Source organism: Macaca nemestrina, chromosome 7 (assembly GCF_043159975.1).
Source record: "Macaca nemestrina isolate mMacNem1 chromosome 7, mMacNem.hap1, whole genome shotgun sequence".
Classification (NCBI taxonomy): Eukaryota; Metazoa; Chordata; class Mammalia; order Primates; family Cercopithecidae; genus Macaca; species Macaca nemestrina.
The window spans coordinates 121,606,776-121,634,020 of record NC_092131.1 but is presented as its reverse complement, the minus strand read 5'-3'; the positions used below and the strand labels follow the sequence as shown (position 1 = coordinate 121,634,020).

The 27,245-nt window shown below is 40.7% G+C and overlaps 1 protein-coding gene and 1 long non-coding RNA gene across 7 annotated transcripts in view; one reads left to right on the top strand and one right to left on the bottom strand.

Moving 5' to 3' along the window:
• The window catches only part of LOC105493122 (uncharacterized), a 170,691-nt gene extending 165,149 nt beyond the window's left edge, over positions 1-5,542 (bottom strand). For 4 of the 6 annotated variants that reach the window (XR_011626283.1, XR_011626282.1, XR_011626286.1 and 1 more), the window contains exon 1: positions 5,135-5,539. This is a non-coding gene — a long non-coding RNA (uncharacterized lncRNA). Of the gene's footprint in view, positions 1-5,134 lie in introns of all 6 variants that reach the window. The other 2 variants (XR_011626284.1, XR_003020791.2) reach the window with 1 other exon arrangement.
• On the top strand, positions 4,212-20,031 carry LOC105493123 (ankyrin repeat domain 34C). The gene is made up of 2 exons (XM_011760572.3): positions 4,212-4,713; positions 15,033-20,031. Exon 2 carries the CDS (start codon positions 15,077-15,079, stop codon positions 16,682-16,684), a length of 1,608 nt encoding a protein of 535 aa, XP_011758874.1. The 5' UTR covers positions 4,212-4,713; positions 15,033-15,076; the 3' UTR covers positions 16,685-20,031.
• Positions 20,032-27,245: the final 7,214 nt, after the last annotated feature.

Here is a 27,245-nt window from a genome sequence, read left to right as displayed (position 1 = left end):
TATTGTACACTTAATTTGTTAAGAGGGTAGATCTCAGGGTCAGTGTTCTTACTACAATAAAAAAAGAAAAGAAAAGAAACACCTCTTTGTTTAAGATGTGGTTTTGTGTCACTTGCATCAATTGTGAGCCAATTTAAATGTGCAATACAAATATTTGGAACTAATTTTTAAAATTAAAAAGTGGAATAGAAAGTTGGAAAAAAAATCCATATCTTATCTGCATTTTTAAAAATATACATGTAACACATTGTGATACAAATCTAGTAAAAGTTATTTTAAAATTTACAATATTCTGGCACATATCTAATCACACAATGCTGGTCTCAAGAGACCTGGCAAGACTGGTATTGAATTTGTCATGTGATTCTAGGGAAGCATCTCTTCCTCCTAGAATTTGGCCTCCCAATCTGTGTGAATTCAGTGAATCAGATGACTCTTGCTGACAACTCTGCCTAAGGAACGCAGTGCTCACCTCTGAATCTGACTTTCTCTTCCTTATGGACAATGACTTACTGACACTATACTCTGGAGAGGGAAACTGCTCAAGAGGTCAACAAAGACTACTTTCACATAAAGGGTACTGATATGGTTTCGCTGTGTCCCCACCCAAATCTCATGAACTATAGCTCCCATAACCCCCACATGTCAACCCCCTGTGTAAGAGTGGGTGAATCCTCCCACAAATCTCTCAACCACAGCCCAAATTCCATGACAAATTCTTTCTAGCACCTTCTTAAGTGAGACACCCCACGATTCCCCAATGTATGTGTTCTCCCTCGCTGCAACAAGTGATACAGCCAATTTGTTCAACTGTAAGTGGGTTCCTGGTGGTTTTTAGCTGGACCATTGATAGTAGTAGATATTCAAAACTTCTATTGCTATTATTAGAATTTTTAAAAAAGTATTATTGTTGTTGTTATTCATCAAGTAGGCCTAGCATATAAGGTGCATCTCTGAGGAAGTAGCTGAGATACCCATAAGAAAGCAGACTTGGAATAGGTTGCAAAAGGCCTTTTGCTTCATGGAACAGTGTGAGTTGATTCACTTACACACATACATACACACACATCTCCAAAGAGATGCTGACAAGTCTTTAGAAGGCTCCTTTGCAAAGGCAGAGAATGTGCCTGTCTTATTCACAGCTAAATCTATAGCACTCCAAAAGAAGGCAGATCAGGTCACATAGCCCATACTCAATAATAAATTTTTGCTGAAAAACAAAATGAATTCAAGCCTTTTGGGAGACCTTAACAGTTTAATTTGAATAGTGATAGATCAGGCAGATAAATGTAGTTAACACATACAGAGTGCTTACTCCCTATCGGATGCTGCACTAAACATTTTACATGCTTTACCTTAGCTGCCTCTTATCCCAGTTCTAGGAAGTAGATACTATAATTAACCCAATTTTATGGAGGAGAAAACTGAGACACAAAGACATTTGGTGTCTCATTGGAGACCATGCAGCTAGTGAGTGCTGGAGTTGGGATTTAAATACAGGCAGTCTGATCCTAGAGTCTGTGCTTTTAATCAATACACTATGCTGCCTGTAGTCCAGAGTAAAGATGTAAAGTGTACTGATATGGTTTAGCTGTGTCCCCACCCAAATCTCATGAACTGTAGCTCCCATAACCCCCACATGTCAAGGGTAGGGTCAGGTGGAGATAATTGAATCATACTGTGCTCATGGTAGTGAATAAATTTCATCAGATCTGATAGTTTTATAAATGGGAGTTCCCCTGCACAAGCTCTCTTGCCTGCCACCATGTAAGATATGATTTTGCTTCTCCTATGACTTCCACCATGATTATGAGGCCTCCCCAGCCATGTGGAGCTGTGAATCCATTAAACCTCTTTCCTTTATGAATTACCCAGTCTCAGATATGTCTTTATTAGCAGGGTGAGAGAGGACTAATACAGGTACTAATCTACAATTAACTTTGCAGGTGTACTTGTATTGTTTGTGCCCCAAAACACAGAATGCACATTTTGTTTCTACATTAAGTATGAGGGAAAATGCTCATGGAGAACTTTTTATTGGTCATATAAATAGAGCACAACATGGAAATGATGTAGATCATATAATTCACAGCAAAATAACATCAAACACCAAAAACAGTGAGGGAGAACACAGCATCAGGAATAAAAAGGGGATGTAGGAATAGATTTAAGGACATGAAAAATTATAAAGGAGCATAATTTGTAACATTATGCCAATACATTAAAATATGTAGATGAAATGAACTTTTTTCTAGGTAAATACAAATTACCCAAAATTGACTCAGGAGGGGTTAGATGATGAATATGCCAACAATCATCAATGAATTTGAGAAGATAATCAAAGATCTAGCCTTCTAAAACCCATCAAGTCCAGATGGTTTCATGGGCATGTTCTATTAAACTCTCAATGAACAGATAGTTAACTTGATGATTTGAATATTCCAGAGTGTAGGAAAAAACAGAATGCTTCCAAAATCATTCTACAAAGTTACCATAACCTTGCACCAAAGCTGAATGAGAACCCTTATCCCCTAAAAAGAAAAAAGAACACAATTTTTATTTATTAATATAGATGAAATAAACCTTATATTAACATAAATAAATAATTCCAATCTAGCAGTGTATTTGTATAAAATAACATACATTAACCAAGTAGAGTTTGTTTTGAGAAATATAAAGTGTTATAAAGGCGGCATTCAAATCAGTGAGAGAAGAATGGACTTTTTGAATTGGTGTTGGGACAATTGGGTTCTCATTTTTGTCAGATCCTTACCTTACCCTGTGCACAAATACAATATCCAGATGAAATGATAATCTAAACAACAGAGCTATACTTTACTAGAACATTTAGGGAACTGTATTGTGATTCTGGTGTATGAAGCCTCCCTTGGCAAGATGGGAAATCTAGAAACCATGAATGATAAGACATGTATTTGAAACTGCTTTAGAGAGAAAAAGTCCATAAACAGTAGTCAGTCATCATAAATACTGGGTACTAGGAAGGTACATTTCTCTAACTGATACTATAGACACTAAGTGATAAAGGCAACTTATGGAACAATATTTTTGCACTTAAAAGACAAAATTGATAATCCTCCAGCAAGCTTGATTGAAAAAAATGGGAATGGAGCAACAGAAAACACAAATAAACAATATCAGCAATAAGAAGAAGGCACAGAACAGTATCAGAGATGAAAATAAATAAAAGGTGACACTATTTGTAACTTTGTGCCAGAAAATTTGAAAATGCAGATGAGATGGACAATATCCTGGGAAAATATAAATTACTAAAAATGACTCAAGAAGTAGGGATTTAAAAAACAGGGCAAATAGAACCCCTGTGTGCATATACATGTATCTAGACAAAAATGCTGGTTACCTCTGGGGAACTGATTACTGGGGAAGGACACTGCAGGGTGGGGGAGGAGGGGGCACTCACTTTCTATTTTTTTTTTTTGGAAAGCATTTTAGTTTTTTTTTTCGTAGAGACTTTTTTTTTTTTTTTTTTTTTGGTAAGTCTCACTAGGTTGCCCAGGCTGGTTTTGAACTCCTGGCCTCAAGCGGTCCTCCTGCCTTGGCCTCCCAAAGCACTGCGATTTACAAGCATGAGCCACTTACTTTCTAAATACAATGCCTTATGCTTTCAATCATATACAGTAACTATTAACTACTTTGTAAAACGGAAACGAAGATTGTCAGCGAACGACTCCACGGGAAGCCCTGGGAATAGGTAGCGCGCAGGCAAAAGCATGGATTTGGAATGAAATCCAATGGCCATGGAACCAGCCCTGATCATCAGATTGCCCCCCAGTTTTGAGGATCACACTGGCACCCTCCTGTCTCCCTCTCTTTCCTACACTGTGGACAAACAGCCTTGAGATTCCAGGGCGTATGTGAAGGAAAGCCGAGGAGGGCAGGGCCGCAGAAAGAACAAAGGAGACACAAGTTCAAATCCCTGCCAGGGTCTGAGACCTGCAACGTCAGACTTTGGGAGCGTCCCTTCACTTCTCCGGACCCCAAGGGTGGCCGCGCCTGCTCCGCGCTCACCCTTGGGGAGTGTAGGAGCCCCCTGCTAAGTTGCTGAGTGAGTCGGAGCCCCAAGAGCTAGGGTCGAGGGGGTGGGGCGGCAGGCGCCTCTGCCGAGGCTGCAGGTAGGCACTTCCCCACCCCCGCGGCCCCCTCCTTCCTCCTTCCTCGCAGCTCGCACACCCACACAACCCTCGCCCGTCTCGGCTGGAGAGCTGCTTTCGGCGCCAGCGGGCAGCAGCGCGTCGTCAGCCAGCACAGCCGGCCGAAGACCAAGCCGGAGGGCTGGGGCTGCGCAGAGACCTGCACACCCGCAGCGCGGAACCGGGGGCGATTCCTATCTTTCTTTCATGCTTCTTTCTTTTTCTTAAAACCAGACCAAACCAAACTCAAAACTCCCCTGTTCACACCGCAACTTGGAGGAGCGGTGGAATGATTTGAAGGAACTGACGCAGAGGTTTTATTCATGAACCTTGAAGAAGTTCTGGGCAAGTGACTCAACAGGACCCTTGGGGCCCGGAGTAGCCCCAGCTCCCAGCGCTGGTTCAGTCTGGCAGTGCCCTCTGCCAGCCAACCCGCAGCTGCAGGTAGGGGTGCGAGACGCCCCCTGATTTTGCTTTGGGAATAATAATGACACTACCCATAGCTTGGACCCAGGTGGCCTCGCTCGGCGACTGTCCCCACCAGGTAAGCGCACCCCCCAGGGGTCTGCATTGGTCACCCGGGTGGGGACCTCGAGCTCCCGAGAAGTCAGTCCATGCTGTTTAGCCACAGGCAGGAGTGGGGAACTGGTAGGACAGAGCTTGCTTTTATCACAGGAAATTGTGGGAGACGGGAATGGAAGGCGGATTTAACATTTTTTATTTTTGCATTGACGCGTGGGGATGAGATGCGTAGGGGCCTGGATTCTTGTAGGAAATGGTTGCGGAGCGGGACTGGGCGATAGGTGTCTGGATTTTTGCAGGGACTGAATGGGGAGAAAGGTCGTTAATTTTTGCAGAAACCTGTGAGGAACTGGCGGTGAGAGGTTATGATCCTGAAAATGTGCACGAAATTGTAAAAAGTAGGCATCTAGGCATTTCTGGGAAATGATGGGAGAAGCACTTACCGCCCTGGTTTCACCTGACCCCCACGCTCGGCCTTCTGGAAGATGCCCACAGACACTGGCAATAATGGACGCCGGCACACTCTGCCGGCGCGGCCGGAGCCCCGGAGTTCAGTACCTCGGACAGTGCCCGCGCCCCACAGCCCAAGGCGCACAGTGAGCGCCGACAGCCAGGCTCCCTAGCCCCCGGCCACCGTTGCTCTCAGTTCAGGGCAGCTACGTAACACCGCCCCTAGCTCCGCGCCAGAAAGGGCTCTCGAATCGCAAAAGCAAACGTGTTCGATTTCTGATCTGCTCGTAACTGCTTCCCGTGACTGCAGAAGGAAGAGGCGGAGTGTAAAGATATCTCCCAAGCTTCCGCGAAAACTACAGCCAAACGGTGTGGCCTCCCTGGGTTTCGGAAGGTGTACCCAAACTTCTTTAAAAATCTAGCATTTATTAAGCGCTTACCCTGTGCTAAGGCCCCGTGCTAAGCCAGTGCACCACAAATTTGTGTCCTATGAACATCCCCATTTTACAGATGAGAAAACTGAAGCAAGAGAGGCCGAGTAACTTGTCCAGGTTTATGGAACTACCAAATGGTATGGCTGCGCTCTTAAACGCTGCCAGATTGCAGTGGTGGGAAGATATACTTGAGTGGAATTCCCTGCGTGAAATAGTTCTGAACTTGGGGTCAGAGCAACAGAGTTTAAATCAAAGCCATAGCACTTACAAACGTGTGCCCTTAGACAAAATTACTAAATGTGTCTGAACTTCAGATTTTAACTATCTGTAAATACTTGATAATGCTTTCCTTGCAGAAGTGTCAGGGGAGGGTGGCCAAGGAGATAATATGTGTGGAAAGACTGGAAACTGGGAATTGTGGTTGGGTGTTAGGGGCTGAAAGCAGGGAGCAGGTAATTAGAAGAGAAGGAGAATCGGTGGTGAATACTTCCCTCAGCACACTCCAAGGGGGCTGGACACAGAGCGGGGCTCAGTGGGAGGAATTCTGGATGAGCTTAGTTCAGTGTGTAATAGAGAGTGTGGACATATTGCCTATCATTTGATCCTTGTAACAATCTTGTTAAGTAGGCAGGACTGGGGTTATTCTACTCGTTTAGCAAAATGATGCTTGCCCGAAATTACTCAGGTACTTAGTAGCAGAGCTGGGATTAGAATACAGATCTCCCACCTCTCTAGCTTATAATCCTTCCACATGGACTGGCACATCCTCAGGAGCTTGGATTATGGGGCATTTACAGCACTAAAGTGTATTTAGACAAGTACTATAAATACGTGACGTTGATGTTTTTTAAAACCATTTTGAAACCAGCAGTTTCATATGGATCAACCTCATAAACATTTATTGATTATTGATTTTGTTCCACAAAGAATTTAAAGCAGTTTATAAGGCTCCACAAGATGTCAGGTTTGCATATATTCGAAGTAGTCAAGAAAGCAGAGGTGAAACAAGATTAAGGCTATAGCCACAGATAGAATGAATACAAATTATATATATTATAAGGTCCTAGAAACTTGCTCTGGTCTCTAAGTACTAGAAAGTGTATATCCAAGTCCTTTCTTGGAGGTCTAGGAACTTTGAAGATGTCTGCAAAAGTCTGTGGACTCTTCTTTTTTGTATAATTTCATCCCTTACCCTCTGTGAGATCTTCACTGTGCCAAACAAGGGATGTTTGACTGGAAATACAATGTCAGTGTGACTCGAAGAAGGGGAATAAAGTGTATGACATTGTATCTGCACTCAGGTAATTAAGTGTTAGTTACATAATTTCTAATGGTTCACATGAGCACACCATACTTTAAAGTTTATATAAAGGTTTACATCCATTAGCTTATTTAGGCCTTCTAACAACTCTGAAGAGATAAGCAGCTATGAAGTGACAGGAAGGACAAAATGCTAGCATCATGATTTTATATACTATGTATTTTACTTTCATACCCAAACCGGCATCCCTACACAGGCATGTTAAGTAACCTGAATGTTTGAATCGGGCCAATTGTAAGACTACGGAGAATGACAGAGCCTTTTCAAACTCAGCAGTGAATAATCCATCTTAAAACATTCAAAGAAGATTTAAAACACAGTGGCAGCCAAGCAAGACATGACTGTGGGCTACACTGGCCGTCAGACCTTTAATATGTAATCTTGGTCTAAATTACTCAGGCCAAGGATGTGAGACGGCATGGGAGTGAAAGACCCTGGATTCAGAGAGAGAAAAGTTTCATTCCCTGTATTTAAGTTTCCTGTTTCTAAACAAGGAAGATTGAACAAGATGGCTCCTCTCAGCTTAAAAAATATAAGACATCTTTAGTTTTGGGGACAATAAAATAATCAAAGGACTTCAGGACAAAGATAGCAAACATTTACATCTACTTATTGCCTCCATGAAAGAGGCATCATTTTAATTTTTGACACTGGTGATATTTTAATCTTCAGTATTTCCTCTCCAGCCCCTGTGCCATTGGAAAATATATTGGCCATCATTATAATGGAAATGCGTCCAACAGAAAACAGCCCAGAGAGGTGAAAGTTATGGCAGGGATGGAGTGGGGGTGGAGGGTTGGCGGGTAGAGACAAGGAGGACAGCAAGGGAGGAACCAGGCAAACTTTGCTCACTTCTCAGTTTACTCTTCTTATGATACACATGAAAAAAACCCACATTATGGTTGCTAATTTTTTAAGACAAAAATATTCTGCCCAGAGCAGCCAAAGTGGATGGGATTTCAACATTTTCTAGGAATGCATCAGCTTTTTTCAATCCAGATTGTTTCTTTTCTCTCCAATAAGCTTAGAGATCCTGTAAATCACTTAATAGTTCTAGTATTCCAATTGAACAATGAGATCACTTGGACACAGGAAGGGGATCACCACACACCGGGTCCTATTTGGGCGGGGCGGGGAATAGCAATAGGAAATATACCTAATGTAAATGATGAGTTAATGGGTGCAGCACACCAACATGGCACATGTATACATATGTAACAAACCTGCACGTTGTGTACATGTACCCTAGAACTTAAAGTATAATAAAAAAGTTCTAGTATTCCATGTTTTTAATATTTATTCACTGTGATGCATAATAGTAGATAAATTTTCAAATTAAGGTAAATTAGATTTTGGTTGACACTTTTGTCAAATGGACCGCTATTCAGTTCTACCTTTCAAACATCTCTCCAGCTTGAGTCTTTCTCTATCTCCCGGCTGTGCTGTTTCTGATCCTCTTCATCTCTCAGAGGCTCCTAGGCGACCCCCAAGCCTCCCAATCCATCTCCCACACTGTGGCCAATGATCATGTCATTCTCTTCCTTAAAATTCTTTAGTGGTTCCCTATTTCCACATAACAAACATCAAACTGCAGGACAAGGCTACAAGGAACTTGGAATCTGATTTCTGCCGACCTCCCCATATTTGCTTGCTCCGTCAGTGCACTTCCCAACCACCACCATGCACTAACCATCAAGTTCTTGAAATGTCAATGTTCTGTTACTTTTTGCCTTTGAACTTGTACTTACTCCTGAGTGTAAGGACTTCCCCCTTTTGGTTCAACAAATTTCCACTCATGTTTTTCAAGTTCTGGCTCAGTTTTATTCTCTTTGTGAGCCCTTTCCTAATCTGCACCCCGAGACCCTCCTGGCACTCACATCTCCTTGTTTTATATTTGTCTTCCATTCCGGGACTTATTAATTACTTTGCACTACAATTATGTCATGTAGAGGCTAAGAATGTGGACTTTGGGGTTAGACTGCCTGGATCTGAATTCCAGCTCCACAACATATTGCCTGGGTGATTTGAGGTAAGTGACTTTACCTTCCTGAGACTCAGTTTCATTTTTCATAAAATGGGGATAATAATAGTACCCACCTCATAGTATTACTGTAAAGATTAAATGACACAATGCATATAAAGTCTTCAGCACATTGCTTGGCACATGGCAAGCATACCATAAATGTTTATTACTGTCATTAAAATATACATCCACCTTCCTTCTAAATTGTAGATTACTTGGCAGCCATTCCTGAATTTTATACCTCTTTATCCTTAACACCTAGCCTGGAGTAGGTAATCGATACATGTTTGATCATGAATGAATGAGCAAGTAGATAGTTGATATATGTTTGATCATGAATGAATGAATGAGCAAGTAATGCCAGTGTTTAAGTCAAGGTTTACTTGCTTATAAGTAACAGAAGTTAATTCAAGCTACCATAAACAAAAACATGCTGACTTATTGGAAGTCTTCTAAGGTGTTCATGGACTCCAAAGACAGTTGAAACTTCAGAGGATAGAGGAAAAGTACTCTCTCCCTGCCTCTCATCTCAGCGTCTCAGTGTGGTTACTTCATTCTTCTTCCTCTGCACGTCACCTTTTCTGCTTCTCTGCCCTTGTGGCTAACCCACAAATGCAACTCTTACAACCAGAGTTCTCTACAAACAGCCCAGCATAACTGGTGTTTCTCAGTCTTAATTTCAAAATCCACCCAGGGTTGAGTCAGTCCTGCACATGGGGCAGGTCAAATAATATAAACCATCAGCCTCACTCTGTGTGCAGGGGAAGGCAGGGATAATATCAGAAAGAAAGAGTCACTGTAGCTTGTGAGAGTCAGAGTCATTCATTGATTCCTGAATGACCATGGGCAAGTCACTTCTTCACTCTTGACTTCAGTTTCCTCATCTGTGAAATGGTAGAAAAACCTACCTGACAGGGCATTTCATGGTTCATGGGAGGCAGTTAACATCAGTCTGGAGCAAAAACATACGTATTAACAGTTTATTGGGCTATAAACCCTGGGGAGTAGGAATGAAGGAAAATGAAAAGTGACGCAAGGGAGGAGAAAGAGCAAATACAAGGGAATACATTATTGAGCTAGCCACAGATTCATGGCAAATGCGCTGATTATTCTGTCTTATGGAAATTGTATAATCTATTGCATCTTGGAAAAGGCAATTGGGTGAGAAGAGGGAGAAGCGTTTACGTAACATCTCTTTCCCATCCTCTATTTTCTATTGGTCAACATCTGTTCTACAAAGGGTTACTCCCTCATACTTATTGGTTGAGTAACCTGGTTTTTCCAGGCAACTGCTGGAGAAAGTCAGGACAGGGTCAGTTTCTTCTGGTCAGCAGAAACCAGGTGTGGGGGTTCACCATTTGTAGCAGACAACAGCAGCAGTGACCTGACACTAAGACTGTGGGAAAGGTTTGAACTTTGCTAAGACCACTCAGGCAAGAAAGCAAGGTGAGTGTGTAACACGCAGAGGCAGGGAAAGTAGGCATGGCTATGCATATCTGGCATGATGCATGAATTTAGTCTGCCATAATTTGTAAGGCTATTGTCAACTGAGGCCATGTAAATAGCAGTCTTTTAAGCCCAGTATTCTTTTTTTTTTTTTTTGAGATGGAGTTCCTCTCTTGTTGCCCAGGCTGGAGTGCAATGGCACGATCTCGGCTAACTGCAACCTCTGCCTCCCGGGTTCAAGTGATTCTCCTGCCTCAGTCTTCAAAGTAGCTGGGATTGCAAGCATGCGCCACCACACCCGGCTAATTTTTGTATTTTTGGTAGAGATGGGGTTTCACCACATTGGCCAGCTGGTCTCAAACTCCTGACCTCAGGTGATCCACCCGCCTTGGCCTCCCAACGTGCTGAGATTACAGGCATGAGCCACCATGCCTGGCCAAGCCCAGTATTCTTAAAATGAAAAGTGTACAATTATTGCAGCATGCTAACAGTTAACGTTAGCCTGGCACATTTTATCTGGGCTGCAAGAGTGAGGTAAGCACCTGATTCTGTCCTCAGACAAAGCTCTTGCATTTCATCATTTAAGGAATTTCAGATGGGAGGCCCACAGTGAAAAAAATGACAACTTGCAAAAGAACTCACTGACCACACAGAATGTTATGCCTATTGGTGGGCTAGATATAAATATTCCAGACCACAGAAAAGAACCTGGATGCCTTATTTGCAACCTGATGCCTCCTTAGGTGCTGAAAGGGAAGAGTTAAAATAGGGACAAGACCTGAGCATAGGGGAGGAGGAGGCCACTGATTCCAACTGAAGAGAGAGAAGGATTCTCCTACATACACCATCTTTCCTCCATTTCTTTCTTCTTTGCCTCCTTTCCTGCCTCCCTTCCTCTCTCTCTTGACTCTGAGCTAGACTAGAGGTAAGTGATTTGCACCGCACGTAACATAAAAGGTAACCCAATTATCCATCCGTCTTCCTTCCCACTTTCCTTTCCTTCTTTTTCTCCTTTCTTCCATCTTTTCCTTTATCCTACTTTCTAATTATCACACAGCTGAGAAGGGAGAAAAGACAGTATTTCTAGTTTGAGGGGTGCAGGGCTCTGTGGAGGGGGCTGACCCAGGTGATTAACAAGACTGATACTCAAAGAAAGTTGCAAAGAATTAAGGAACACAGGGGATGTGGCATCTAGTTTTGTATATGTATGTGTGTGTTTTTGTATGTATGTGTGTGTGCATGCACGTGTGCAAGAGAAAAAGAGAGAGAGCATATACAAATATGGTGTATAGTATTCCAGAGTATGAAGATATTACATTTTCTTTATCTATTTTCCTCCTTCTTCTTCCTCCTCCTCCTCTTCTTCTTCTTCTTCTTCTTCTTCTTCTTCTTCTTCTTCTTCTTCTTCTTCCTCTTCCTCTTCCTCTTCCTCTTCCTCTTCTTCTCCTCCTTCCCCTCCTTCCTCTCCCTCCCCTCCTTCTCCTTCTCCTTCTTCTTGAGATGGATTCTCACTCTGTCACCCAGGCTGGAGTGCAGTGGTGTGATCATAGCTCACTGCAGTCTCAAACTCCTGGGCTCCAGTGATCCACCTGCCTCAGCCTCCTCAGAAGCTAGGCCTATATGTGCAAGCCACAACACCCGGTTTTTTTTTGTTTTTTGTTTTTTGTTTTTTTTGGTAGAGGCAGAGTGTCACTATGTTGCCTCAGCTGGTCTCAACCTCCTGGTCTCAAGTGATCCTCCTTGGCTTCCCAAATTGCTGGGATTACACTTGTGAGCCATCATGCCCAGCTTATTTTCTTCTTGATGGGTTGTTTCCAGTTTTTGTCTTTTATGAATAGGGCTGCTGATCGTCTTTTGGTACACATACTAGTTTATTCTCTAATATTGCTACACTTGGCCCAGGCTCTGGGTGTTTCTTCCACTGGTCTCACCTGGGTTCTCTAATGCAGTTGCAATCCTCTAGGGGCTGGCTGGGGCTGGCTGGGCTGAGATTGTCTCACTCACATTCTTGCAGTTAGTTGGCGCTACCAGCTAAAACTTCATGTACCCTTCCTGGTAGGTATTCCAGACTTCTTTACACAGCAGCTGAGTTCCAAGACAGCAAACTTGGAAGCTGTAAGGCCTACTCAGGCTTTGCCTTGGAAGTCACACAGTTACATTTTATGGCTGAAAGCGAGATACAAGGCTGACTCCTAGTGTACATATGAGGATGGGAGGACCTCATGGCCATTGTTTGCAAACTACCACAGGTGTAAACCTAGGCATGGAATTACTGTGTCCGAGTGTGGGCTTTGGTTCAGTCTAGTTCAATTTATTTATACTACCAACAGGTTCCTGTTGCTTCCTGTCTGCGTGCCTCTTGATATTGTCAGTCTGTCTAATTTTAGCCATTCTAAAATGGTATTTTGTTTTACTTTAATTTGATTTTCCTTGAGTACTAATGAGGCTGGGTATCTTTTTATGTGCTTATTGGTCATTTGTGTATCCTCTTTTGGAGGAAGTGATTTGTAGGAGTTCTTTATATAGTCTGATGATGAGTCACTGTAATTTCACTCAACCCTCCCTCTTTGATCTTGAGTGATTTTCCTCCTGAGTACAAAGGAAGTAACATTTGAGCTGAAGTTTGGGGGATGATGAATAATTAAAGAAGAGCAGGGAGGCCTTATAGTTAGAAACATGAACAGTGCCAAGAGGAAAAACACATGAAGAATGGTGCATTTGAGAAATGAGATTTGAAGATAGAATGTGAAGAAGACTGGAGTGGCAGAGAATGATTCTAGAGAGGTAGACTGAGGCCAGGAGAAAAAGGACCGCTTTGATGAAATGGAAAGAAGCACGCTTTCTCTGGACATTCCACTCATTTATCTAGTCTTTGGAAATTCTGTTTCAAATCTCCAGGGTTCAGAGACTGAAAAGCTTATTGATGCATACGGCTTTAACACAGCAATGGTGTGTAGGACCACAGAGGAGTAAAAATAATTAAAATTGACAGAAAGAGAGGAGAGAGAAAGACCATCACACACACACACCCCACACACACCACACACACACACACACACATACACACACAGATATCAGTAGGAGAATGAAGAAGACAGAAAGGAGATGGAGAGACAGAAATGGAGACTTGTTGTCAATGTATTTAATAACCACACAGTGCCCTCGAATGGTGGTAGTTTTGCAGGAAATCTAGCAGAACACATAAACACAACAACATCAGACTCATGTAGTTATCAGAACAATGCATTTGAAGAAGCAGAAAGATACACACTAGACTCTTAGCCATGGTTACTTCTGAAGAGGAGTTTTCAAGGAGGAGTGGGGGATGAATAAAGAAGACCTCTTCCTCTTTATATACTTACATGTAGTTTGTTTGTTTTATTTTAATAGCAAGTATCTATTCACATATTAAATTTTTCAAAGGCATATATATCCATCTCTCAACTTCAACCAAGAAAAGCTTTTGCCTTCCAACTTAATAGAGTAATATAAATAAATAAATAAGTGATTAGGCAAATAGCGTAAGAGAAAGAATGATGTGAATCAGATGAGGAGGAAACTCAGGCATTGTGGCAGGTAGACCACATGAGCCATCTGCTCATTAGGAGCCTGGAGGCACAAAAAGCCTATGTGAAGGTGCTGTACTGGCAGAGACATGGCCAGTGTGGTACCCGTGGGCTGGCGGAGCATCAAGACTGGGATACCTACCTCTTCTTATTTGTGAAGGGCCCCTCAAGCAACACATAGGTTGAAGATTTTGAGTCCAGGAATTAGGGAACTGACAAAAAAATCAAAATAGAAAACTCAGGTTTGACAAACCTCAGCTGAGAAAACTTTGGTCTGAGCTTTATTTCCTAACATTTGTGAGCAAAAATGCAATCCCCTTCTCCATTCTCTGCCTCCTATCAGTTCAACCAGAGGGAAGGGAATAGCATGGCATTATTCTGAATAAGAATATGAATTCTGACATCTGCTGGAAAAGTGAGGACTACAACCTGGAAAGGGATAACTAGATTGATTTTGTTTTACAATTGTTTTCACTGTCCCTACCCCATCAACCCCCATTACAATAATCACACATATTTATTTTGGGAAAACTGTAAAAAGAAGAATCTGAAACCACTCATAATCCCACTGCCTAGAATAAGGATGAACATTTTGGTGTGTTTCCTAATAGTCTTTTTGATGCACACCAATAACAACACATGAAACAATTATTTATGAGGCGACCTGTTCATTACACGTGAGTCATTGCTAAATGCTGAGGACACAGCAGTGAAGAAAATAATTCAAACTTTTTCTAAGGAATGTAGAGTTCTACATTTGTGGTAAGTGCTGTGCAGTCAACATAATAACATCTTGCATTTAAACAAATATTTACTCTATGCTAGGCATTATGTTAACTGCTTTTCATGTGGATGTTTTATACATACTCTCTTAGGCAGTCTTTACAATGACCCTATGAGGTAGGTTACTACTATCCCCCCTCCCCCCGTGACACATTATTACAGACACAGAAACTAACTCAGCAATGTTAGATAAGTTGGCCAAGTCAATATAAGTTGGGATCAGGTTGGGATATGACTGTACCCAGACCCTGTAACAAGCATGCTGCACAGATCTGCTATAAAATATATAACATTTTTTCCCTCTTCTTCCTTTGCTAGGTTTGATTGCTACTGTGGCATAGGTACTCTAAACTGTAGCCAATATGATGGATGATGACACTGAATTAAGGACTGATGGAAACTCTTTGTTAAAGGCTGTGTGGCTGGGGAGGCTCAGGTTGACCAGACTGCTGTTGGAAGGGGGAGCTTATATCAATGAAAGCAATGACAAAGGCGAAACAGCTCTCATGGTGGCATGCATCACCAAGCATGTGGACCAGCAAAGCATCAGCAAGTCCAAGATGGTGAAGTACCTGCTGGACAACAGGGCAGACCCCAATATCCAAGATAAGTCTGGCAAGACTGCCCTCATCCATGCCTGTATCAGAAGAGCCGGGGGAGAAGTGGTCTCCTTATTACTGGAGAATGGAGCAGACCCCAGCCTTGAGGATCGCACTGGGGCTTCGGCTCTGGTTTATGCAATAAATGCAGATGACAAGGATGCATTGAAACATCTCCTTGATGCCTGCAAAGCCAAAGGGAAGGAGGTGATTATTATAACAACAGATAAATCGTCTTCAGGCACCAAAACTACCAAACAGTATCTTAATGTCCCTCCTTCACCCAAAGTAGAAGACAGGCATTCACCTCCACTGTATGCATCTCCCTCTGACATAGAGCTGAAGTCTCCAGGCCTGGACTCTCCACTTACGGAGAAGGAAGATGACTTCTTCAGCCTCCAAGTAGGGCATCCAAGCAGTTGTAACACCTCCAAGGCTGTTAATGAGCCTGGGTCACCCACTAGGAAGGTCAGTAATCTCAAAAGGGCCCGTTTGCCCCAACTGAAGAGGCTCCAGTCTGAACCTTGGGGCCTGATCGCGCCCTCGGTGCTGGCAGCCTCAACGCGTCAGGATGAGACCCGTGGTGCCAGCACAGAAAACGAGGTCATCAAGAGCATCAGTGATGTGTCCTTCCCTAAAAGGGGGCCCCTCTCCAGAACCAACAGTATCGATAGCAAAGACCCCACCCTCTTTCACACAGTCACAGAGCAGGTTCTGAAGATTCCAGTCTCTTCAGCACCGGCATCCTGGAAAGCAGCCTATGAAAAAGGTCAGACTCCCCACCCGCGTCTGGCCAGGAGAGGAACTCTGCCTGTTGACCAAGAGAAATGTGGTATAGGTCCATCAGGACCTTCTGCTCTCAAAGAGCCAGCATCCCTCAAATGGCTGGAAAATGACCTCTATGACTTAGATTTACAGCCAGGGCCTGACCCTCCCAACTCCATTTCCCTTGAATCTGGCAAAGGACCTTTAGATAGAAAGAAGCTCAACAGCTCTCACTTGTCTCTTTTCCACGGCTCTCGGGAGTCCCTGGACACTGTACCTAGCACATCCCCCAGCTCAGGCCGCCGCAGGCCGCCACATCTTCTAGAACGACGAGGTTCTGGAACTCTGCTCCTTGATCGCATTTCTCACACTAGGCCTGGCTTCCTGCCGCCTTTAAATGTGAATCTGAACCCACCTATTCCGGATATTAGATCTAGCAGCAAACCTTCTTCCCCTCTTACTAGTGGCTTAAAATCTATGGTTCCTGTTGCTCCAAGTTCACCAAAGAGAGTTGACTTAAGAAGTAAAAAGAAGCTCCTCAGAAGGCATTCTATGCAAATCGAACAAATGAAGCAGCTGTCTGATTTTGAAGAAATCATGACCTAGAAGCTTTAGAAAGGCTTAAAATAATCAATATAGTTTACGGAAGGGACTATGGATGAGACTGCTTCCTGATCATTCCTTAATGTTGAAGTGTGGCCACTTCAGAAGATATAAAAGCAGAATGCTGCTTCACTTCTGAGAATAATCCCTGGGTTTTTAAAGGCCTCCTTGAAAAGAACTCACGATAATTGGGTTTTAAAGATAAATTTTTAAAAATTCTGCAAAGGAAGAAAGCCTTTGGAGTTCAGCAGTAACACAGCAAGTACAATGATCTAAGCTGAGGACATCAGTAATTTTCTATCAGACAAACAGAAAACAAGAATTTAAATCAGGAGGTAATATTTGGAGTATGTCATTTGTAATAAATCTATAAAGTGCCTACATAGAAAATGAGGCTTTAACATTTGTTAGAATGTACAAAAGCCCCAAACCAATCCCTCAGTGACTAAATCTGGGTGTCTGGGTTCTATCTGATGGAGTAGAAGCAGAATTCCCCCATGGAAGAGGCTCTGGCCTGTGGGTCCTGGCTCTGACTCTGTCAGGGCACTGTAATTCGTGGTGTGGTTGAACTCATTCAGCAATCCAGTAATATATTTTGTTCACATACTAATTTGTATGTGCTCTGAGTACCCAAATATCCCATCTATGTGGCCCCTGAATTGTGATATGTCACGGTAGCTTATGCCTTAGAGACAAATCTTGCTCCAGAAATGAAACTTTCCCAAGACCCCTCCCCTGACACAGGCTCTTGTGTTGAAATCTTGTGAAAAACAGTCAAGGTTAACTAACTTGGAGTTGAATGTGATACAATTATAGATTACAGATATAAGGAGCATTTCCATATTATTCTTAAAACTCGACGAGATCTACCCAAACCAGAATGATAACTGAGGAGGGGTTGTGCATAGTTTAAACGGTAAAGTGGGTGGTTCTCAGGTGAGAAGCAGTGAGGACAATTCACTTTGCAGCCTAAAAATTTTAGGGGATGCAAACTATCATTTCCCCCTCAGTCATCTAGATAATTGAAGAAAAATGTGGTTTCTTCTCTTTCTGAACTATCTAGGTGAGAGGAGATTTGTAGAAATAACGTGCACAACCCTTTTAGGCTGCTTTGAGCAAACCCAAGAAGGAAAGCAGAGACTTAGCATGTTTGGTATAATGTAGCCATATCTTAGATGAATATATTTTTGGTTACTTCCATTTATGTTTCCTCTTGTGCTGCTGAGATCTATTTGTTCTATGGTTAAAAAGTTCACTAGTTCCTGAGGACAGCATCATGTAAAGGAAAGAGTAAGGGCTTTGAGCTTGACATATCTGGGTTTGCATACCAGTCTGATCATTTACCAGCTGTGTGACCTTGAGCAGGCAGCTTAACTTCTCTGCATCTCTGTTCCCTCATCTGTAAAACAGGATTACTAATGCTGCACCTTATAAGGTTGTGGTGAAAATTAAATGACACAATGAATGAAAGTGCCTGCCATTGTGCCTGGCACAGGTAGAAGTCACTGAAAAAGAAGTAGCTAATTTTAATGTATTTCTTGAGACTGCTGAAGCAATATCTCAAATAATACACATGCTACACAAAATGGAATAAAGTTTCTCTGGAAAAGTTCAAGTATCTCCATGAGATCCCCAGTTATTTTTATAAGTACTGATCTCTAAACTCATGTGTAAAGTAAAAAATTCTGCCACATAAACTCTACATATTATACAATTTTTCTATAACTACGTTTGCTAGAAATTTATCTGAATATTCCAAACAAAAGTGTTAATGATGGTTAAACAAAACAAACTTGGAGTTGTTTGGAGGGCTATCTGTGCTGTGTGTCGTAGGATGTTTAGCAGCGTTTCTGGCCTCCACTCACTAGATAGCAGTAACACCCTCTCCCCAGTTGTGACAACCAAAAATGTCTCTAGACAAGGCCAGATGTCTCCTGGGTGCATCACCTCCGTTGATCTCCACTGCTAGACCTATTGTATACGTCAAGAACAACAAAGCTGTATGGAAATGTGAGTGCTGACTGGCCAGCTAAGCTCTCCTGTTAACTTAAGACAATTCAAATTGTGCTTTAGTAAGATGACTAATCAATACTAGTGTTGGGCCTTCAGGATTCTTGGCCAACACACTCCAACATGAGTGCTAATGGTCTCATACTTTGTAGGAAGGGAAGAAAATAAGAAAAGCACAAAAATTAGTAAAAATCTATAGCTCATGAACGTGGTTTAGTGTGGACAACTCTGTTATTTTCAGAACCATTTAATCATTAATAGTTCTTACCGAGTAGAAGCTATGCCGGGCAAAGAAACAACTTTCCAGTGCATTAAAAAGAGAATCATATGACAACCATCATTCTCAGCAGCTCATTAAATGCAAACATACACATGCACACACACAGAGAACACATTTTCCATACTTTTCCAGCTGTTGTTAGTGTCAGTTAAAACTGACCTCTGGTGGTAGTATCCAGCTGTGAGTTTAGCAAGACACTGCATCGCAGCAATTTTTTTTCTAAACCTTTAGCTAAGATTTGGAAACCCAATATTTCCTAAGTAGTGAATGTGGTCCATTTATAGTAATTAGCTTAGGTGAAACACCAAACATGATGAGTTGCTCATTCAGGATAGCCAGTCCATTGCACAAATGTGTAATATCAGGTACTCTCATGCCACTCATTGCCTGCATCAGTCAGTCATGACCTTTGCATCAGCCTTTCAATAGACAGTCATCAGGATAGTATCTTATCTCATCACTACTTGACGATGAGTTAGCTGAATTAGACTGTTCTATACCAGTACAACAACCAAAATACTTTCTCATAGATTATGCATACATATGCAATTTTGTCCATGTCAATGAACCTCATAAGAATGCTTTTTAAAAGTATATTTTAGATTCAAATATGATTTCTAGATCAGAGGTTAGCTTGTCGTTTTGGAATCCTGGAGTCACTTACAAGTTAGCTGCAAACTATAGTTTCAGTAATTCAACTGCTTAAGCGTTTCTGGACTGTTTATCAAAATATATTACAGAATGTGAGACTAAAGTTTAAAGTCTGGACCTTTGGTTTAATTTCTAGACATTCCAAAGCTTTTTTTTTTCTTCTTAAAAAACCCATTGTCAACTCTCTTAGAACTTCATCAGTAAATGGTACCTTGCAAATGTAGGTTGTGTCTGACCTTCCTCCTTTTTCTGTGTTGGTGCCTCCGATGTATCATGTGCTGCTTGAACTGATTCTCTACAGTGTTCAATCCTAGTCTCAAGCTGATGATGTGCTCAGAGATGTATCAAAATCCATGTAATGACACCATTTAGATGTTTCTAATATGTCAATAAATTATATATTGCAATCCTTCAATAGTATTTTCCACTTTTTCTCAGTGCAATCTCAAGTATTACCTTTTCCTTAAGATGAATTGACATGACTGCCTAGTAACATCAACCAAACACCCAATATTTTATGAACACATAATTTACAAAATTAGATTTTAATCAGACAAGTATTATGGTATCTCTCCTGGTTAAAAAAAGCACAGCCCAATGAATGAGAAGGTGCATTGCCACTCCGAGGGGTGAGTTTCTTTACTTGGCCCCTGATGCTCAACCCCTCAGGGCTGCACCTGCCATCTGCTAGTGGCAGGGACTTATCATCAGTGGATATCCCTCCTTGGGCCCTATTTCTAATGTTCATAAGTGTTAATGTAAGCTGATTTCCATGAGCTCTTATTCAAGGGCAGGACAGCAAGTATAAAGTGAATTAGCTTGACGGTCTCTGTGGTCTCTTAAATTTTTGTACTCTGTACTTCAAATTTTATTCAGACTCGCTGATTCTCTGGACTGTTCCAATCCAGAACAGGTACTCTGGAGATTACCCTTAGGTTATCTCCTAGACTACTGAAATAAACTCAGTTAAATAAAAAAAAGGACTAGTTTTAGGATGTTTATTCCCCCACTTCTAACTTTAGGAAAGAGGCCCATATTGTTTCCAGATCCTTTGAGGAGAGATTTGGAGGCACAGTCTAATTCAGATTACGCCCAAGATTGAATGCACTCCCTCCTCTAAGGTCAGCCACTTTGACCTTGTCACTCATTGTTTCTCAAGTATCTCCTTGAGATCCTCAGTTATTTTTATAAATATTGATCTCTAAACTCATTTGTAAAGTAAAAATTTCTGTCACATAGGCTATACATATTATACCTTTTCTATAATTACAATTGCTAGAAATTTACCTGAATATTCTAAACAAAAGTGTGAATGATGATCAAATAAAACAAATTTGGAGTTGTTTGGAGGGCTGTTTAAAGGCTTAGAAGTTTGGGGTTCCTTGAGTGGAACTTGCTCCTTTTCAGAGGAAAACCTTAGAGAGGAGTGGCATATGGTGCATTTTGGTAGGCAGGGCTGCGTTAAGCATGGCAGGAAGGCTTCTGAGTCACCTGCCTTGAAGAAACCCTGCTGCTTGGACAATGAACACATCAGCATGGTTATTAATGAGCATGAAGATCAATGGGCTCCCTGAACTTGAATGCTATGAGCTGTTGAAGACTTCCACAGAACAGAGCGGGGAGAGGTCCAGGATGACTGAGATGACTTTCTTGTCATCTTTGTTAGAAGGAGATGAACCTAGGATCAATTTTACTTTTACTAAGGAAAATTTAAAAAAATGGGTATTTCTACATCCAAAGGTAATACAGAGAAATTCATAGCACTCTGTGTCCTCTAGTCTGAGTTACAAAATGGCATGCATATAGTGGGAAGGACAGGATCTGCATCACACAATTTGCCTGGCGATGAATGCTAAAAATAGGGAATGGGCCTCAGGAAATCAAAAGAGGCCAGTGTTTTATACCTATAACAATATCTGATTACAGCAACACAGGAAAAGAGTCTGACAATTCTCACCAAGACTCCTAAACTAAAAGCAATTCTGTGGTCCATTCTAGCAGAGATTGTGAAAGAGTCCCTTTTGAAATCATAGTACGAAAATCTAGTGGTCCTCAATGAAGGAAAAGATAATCCTTATGCATAAGGATTGGAGGAAAGTGAAAGAGAAGGGAAAGAGGTAATTAAAAGATAGAAGAGGTTGAAGTCCTGACAATGTGAACCTATCCAAATATCAGCCTGATGAAATAAGACCACCTGGATCTCCCTTCTAGAGCCATCTGTCTCCTCTGGCAGCATCACAGACACTCCTGGTCTTACACACAAAGGATGCCTGAAAGTTAAGGGTCCAAGTTAATTTTTCTTACGCTATTACAATTTAGTAAGTGGTTAATCCTGTTTGTGCTGCAGTAGGCACTGTTGGTTGCCTCCTCAATTTGATTCCTCTTTCTACTTCCTATCAGATCCTGACTTTGTTCATGTAGCCACCATCTATCTTTGCAGCTTTTTTGATTCAAGGGAAGCTCACCCCATCCCCAGCTCAAAGAGAAGTCATGATTGTTCTAAATTAGTCATGGCAGTTCCATTCTCTTTACCAGTGATTGGTTAAGGGCTCCAGCATAAGCCAGTCAGCACATGGCTTTCCCCTTATCAATGCCTTAGATCCAGAGATGGGTACAGGACCTAAGTCAGGCCAATTGAGGGAACAAAAGGACATTCATCCCACGACTGAAGGACATCCTTTTACTGGACATGACCAAATAGACATGTTATTTGTTTATTTGCTTGTTTGTTCAGTAGTTTGGTTTGACAACCTACTTGTAACATGGGAGAATAGAGTCTAAGGATAAAGAAAAGGAAAGCAAAGCCAAGAGGAGAGCAGAGAAAGGGATCCTGATGATGTAATGCTTGGAGCCCACACCACCTCTGAGCTTCCTGTTATGTGAGATAATATATTCTTGTATCATTTAATATAGCTGTAGTTGGTTTTTAGTTTACTTAAAGCCAAAAGCATCCTTGTATCACTCACTGATTTGAAATGCCATCTTTATAATACCATATAATATGCTAAATTCTTTATTTTAAAATTATTGAACTCGCCCATCCCATTCTGTTTCATTCTGTGACATTCCATTGATGTATTTGTCTTTCTGTACCAGCATCACAGCACATCATTTAAATTATCGTAGAGTTTCAATTTGCTTTCACAAATTGTGGGTCGAGTCCACTCTCAGTTCTCTTCACTGGACAAATTATTTCTTAAAATCATTTTATTATTAAAATTATACTGGGATTATGATTGGGGGATTCTATTATATCATTTAGTTATTTGGTACTAATTAACATTTTTAAAAGATCAAATCTTCCAATCCAGAAACATAAACTGTTACTCTAAAAAGTTCATCTTCAGTTTGTAATCCCTAATTAAAGTGTTTAGGTTTCTTCATAGAGATCATATACATTTCTTTTTCATCCTATTACTAGGTAGCAAGCATTATTGTGAATATGATACTTTTTCCTATGCCATCAGATATTGCTGAGATAGCATAAATTGGTTTCCCCTAATGTGATTACAATGAAAATATCCATGAGATTTTTCATTAAAAATGACAAATGATTCTATAATTCATACAGAAGAGCAAAGAACTGAAAATAGCTAAGACAATTTTGAAGGATAGTAACGACATTTGGAAGATGATGGTACCAGATGACAAGATTTTAAAAGTTGTAGTAATTAAAATACTGTGATAAGACACAGGAATAGATAAACTGACCCACAAAAACAGAACAGAGGGCCTAGAACATGACCTTGAATAGGTGGAAAATTTAGAAATGATAGAGGTGGCACTGCAGGTCAATGAATGGTGATAAGACAGTTTGTTTTCCACATGAACAAAAATGAAATTGGGTCCTTACAGCATACACACAAAACCAAAATGAATAAAGCAAAACTAATCTTTTGATTATGATTTTTTGGATTTGTGCTTATAAATGAGATTAGCCCAGAGTTTTCCCATTTCATACTCATTGTCTAGCTTGATATCAGGTTTATATCAGCCTCATAAAATGAACTGGGGGGTGATCCCTCATTTTATATTCTCTGAAAAAGTTTAAGTTTGAAATGAAATGTTTCTTGATTGTGTACTCACAGGTTTTTTTTGTAAGTAGATCTTGCTGGTAAAACCATCTGGACCAGGTGGGACTCGTGTGTGTGTGTGTGTGTGTGTGTGTGTGTGTATTCATCCATACACATTCATACATACATGTTCATAGTGTGTAGGTATGATTATTGTCTTCATTCACAAATGAGGAAACCAAGGCTTAGAGAGATTAGGTGACCTGCCCAAGGTCAGACAGCTGGGAAGTGGTAGTTTGGTATTGGAACTCCCCAGTCTGGCAATCTGTGTCCAGAGCCCTCTCTTTCATCAAGTACCTGAGTTTCAGATTTTAAATACTAATTGTTTTTACTTAATGGTTATAGGGGTTCTTAAGTTGGGTTTAGTAAAACCAACACCTGGGACAGTGATTTGGGCTCCTGTGTTGTATCAAGGGGGTGATCTTCAGGAAAAACCTCTAAGGAAGGTAGGGAAGCAGGATTGAGAAGAGGGAAAGGCCCAGAAAGAGGTGATTTCAGGTAAGGTCTAGCTTTGGCTGGATTCCCAGAGGAGGAGTGTAGAGAGAATGCATCTAGCTGCAGAATTGTCCCTCTTTAGTGCAAGGGGGCTCCCATTTTTATTCTTGCTTTAGTCAGTCATAGACTGTGGGCTGAGGAGAAGATGCTATTTTTTTCTGACCCAGATTTAGGGTAATTCTTGGGAGAAGGGGGAAGCTGTAAAAACTAAGCAGTTAACAGAGCAGCTGGGGATGAGTGAGCTATCTGGTAAAGGGAATCTGTACCGGGCACCCAAACAGCATCTACCACTCCTAGCTATTCGGGTTTTATATTTCTTCCTGAGTCAGATTTGAAAGGATACATTATTTTAAGAAATTATCCATTGTTTCTAAGTTAATACATGTTTTGGAATAAAATTATTTACATATTATTTTGAGCAGCATTGTTGAGCTATAATTGACATACAATAATGTGCATATAATGTAAAATTTGATCCTTTTGACATATGTATACACTGTGAACCATCATCACAATTAAGATAATGACTATTTTCATATTTTTCTTTTTTCTTTTGAATTCATTTTACTTTAAGTTTTGGGATACATGTTTGGAACATGCAGGTTTGTTTCATAGGTATACATGTGCTGGGGTGGTTTGCTGCACCTATTGACCTGTCCTCTAAGTTCACTCCCCTCATCCCCTACCCCCCAACAGGCCCTGGTGTGTGTTGTTCCCCTCTCTGTGTCCATGTGTTCTCACTGATGTTGAACATTTTCATTGTCACCAAAAGTCTGCACATCCCCTTTGAATCTTATCCCCAGTACCTACTTATTTGCTTCTTGTCACTTCATATTAACTTGCATTTTCTAGAGTTTTATATAAGTGAAATTCTATAGCATGTACTCTGTTGCATCTGGCCCTTTCACTTACCATAATCATTTAGAGATTCACCCATGCGGTTTCACGTATCCCTAGTTCATTCCCTTTTATTGCTGAGCAGTATCACGTTGTAACACAATTTGTTTATCCACTCACTTTCTGATGATAAGTTGGGTTGTTTCCAGTTTGGGGATTTTACAAATAAAGTTGCTACAATTCATATGTAAGTTCCTGTACAGATATATGCTTCCTTTTTCTTTTCTTTTTGTAAATACTTATGAGTGGGATGGCTGAATCAAATGGTAGATATATATTAGTTTTTTAAGAAACTACAAAATTGTTTTCCAAAATGATTGTATCATTTTACATTCCTACCAGCAGTGTATGAGAGTTCCAGTTTCTTCATATCTTTACCAGCACTTGCTATAGTCATTTTAATTTGAACTATTCTTCTAGGTGTGTAGTAGTATCTCATTATGATTTTAATTTTGATTTTTTAATGACTAATAATGTTGAGTATCTTTTCATGTGCTTCTTGACATCCATATATCTTTGAGGAAGTGTCTGTTCAAATCTTTTGCTCATTTAAACAATTATGCTCTTTGTTTTCCTATTGTTGAGTTTTGGGAGTTCATTATATCTTTTGGATCACCCTTTAACAGTGTACGCTTTGCAAAGATTTTGTTCCAGTTTGTGGTTTGTCCTTTTATTCTCTTAACATAATCTTTTAAAAAGCAAAATTTTTGAATTTTTAAACATCTAATTTATCAATTTGTTCTTTTACACAGATTGTGTTTTTGGTGTCTTATCTAAGAAATATTTGCCTAATTCAAGGTCATAACTATTTTGTCAATTTTTCTTCTAGAAGCTTTATAGCTTTTAGTTTTACATTTAGGTCTATGATCCATTTGGATTGATATTTGTATGTGATGTGAGATATGGGTCCAAGTTCATCTGTTTTGCATATATGTATCTAATTTTCCTGGCATTATTTGTTGAATGAGTTGTCTTTTGTGCCTTTGTGAAGAACCAGTTGTACACATATATGTTTGTTTTATTTATGCAGGTATTTTTCTAGAAATTAAAAAATTGATTATAAAATTCACTTGGAAATGCAAAGGACCTACAATAGCCAATACAGCTTTAAAAAAGCATGGAGTTGGAGGACTAGCTCTACATGATTTCAAGATTTATTATAAAGCTACAGTAATCAAGACAGTGTGGTATTGGCATAAAGATAGACAAATAGATCAATGAATAGATTAGGGAGACCAGAAGTGAACTCATACATATACGGACAATGGAATTTTACTCAGCAATAAAAAGGAATGAACTATTGGCATCTGCTACAACATGGATGAATCTTAAAACAACTACGCAAAGATTAAAGAGTCATACTAAAAAAAGTGCTATTATATGATTCCATTTATACAGAATTCTAGAACATGCTAACTATTGTATAGTGATAGAAAGCTGATCAATGGTTTCAGGAACAGAGGACAAGGATGTGGAGCAACAGAAGAAGGGATTACAAAAGAACGAGAAAGCTTTTGCAGGAAATAGATTTGTTTATTTCATGCCTGAGATGATGGCTGCACAGGTGTATGTGAAAACTTACCTAATTGTACACTTCAAATATATACAAGGTATTGTATGTCAAATTAGCCTCAAGTTTTACCAAAGCACCATAAGGAATTCCCATGAAACAGTAGGAAGAATCAAAGAATGATTATAAAAAGGGAGAGGGGAGGGCATCATAGGCTGTAAGAGGAGAGAGATGTTTTGTAGAGAGTGTGAGTGGGTTGGGGTTCCCAAATGGAACTGGCAGATCCTTCTGGACATATAAATAACACAAGCACAGCCATGGAGTTGGAGATGACCATGGTTGCCATAGCATGTGGGGCTCAAATGGAGACTGGACCTTGTAGAATAGAGATGATGGCTGGGATGAGTTGAAATGGTCAGGGTGAGAGGGGATGTGCTGCTTCTGTGAAGGCAGGAGTTTGAATTTAATGTAGTAAGTGATGGTAACAGTTTCTGAGCAGGAAAGTGAAATGATGAGCCCTCAACATCCTCCTTAAGGCTCTGGTTTTTGTCCACTCTCCCTGTGAGACTGTAAAAGTGAAAATTCAAAAATGTTCAGGATTGGCCAATGCCCTCATGGGAAAAGTAACTTTTGAGAATGCTTCTCTTT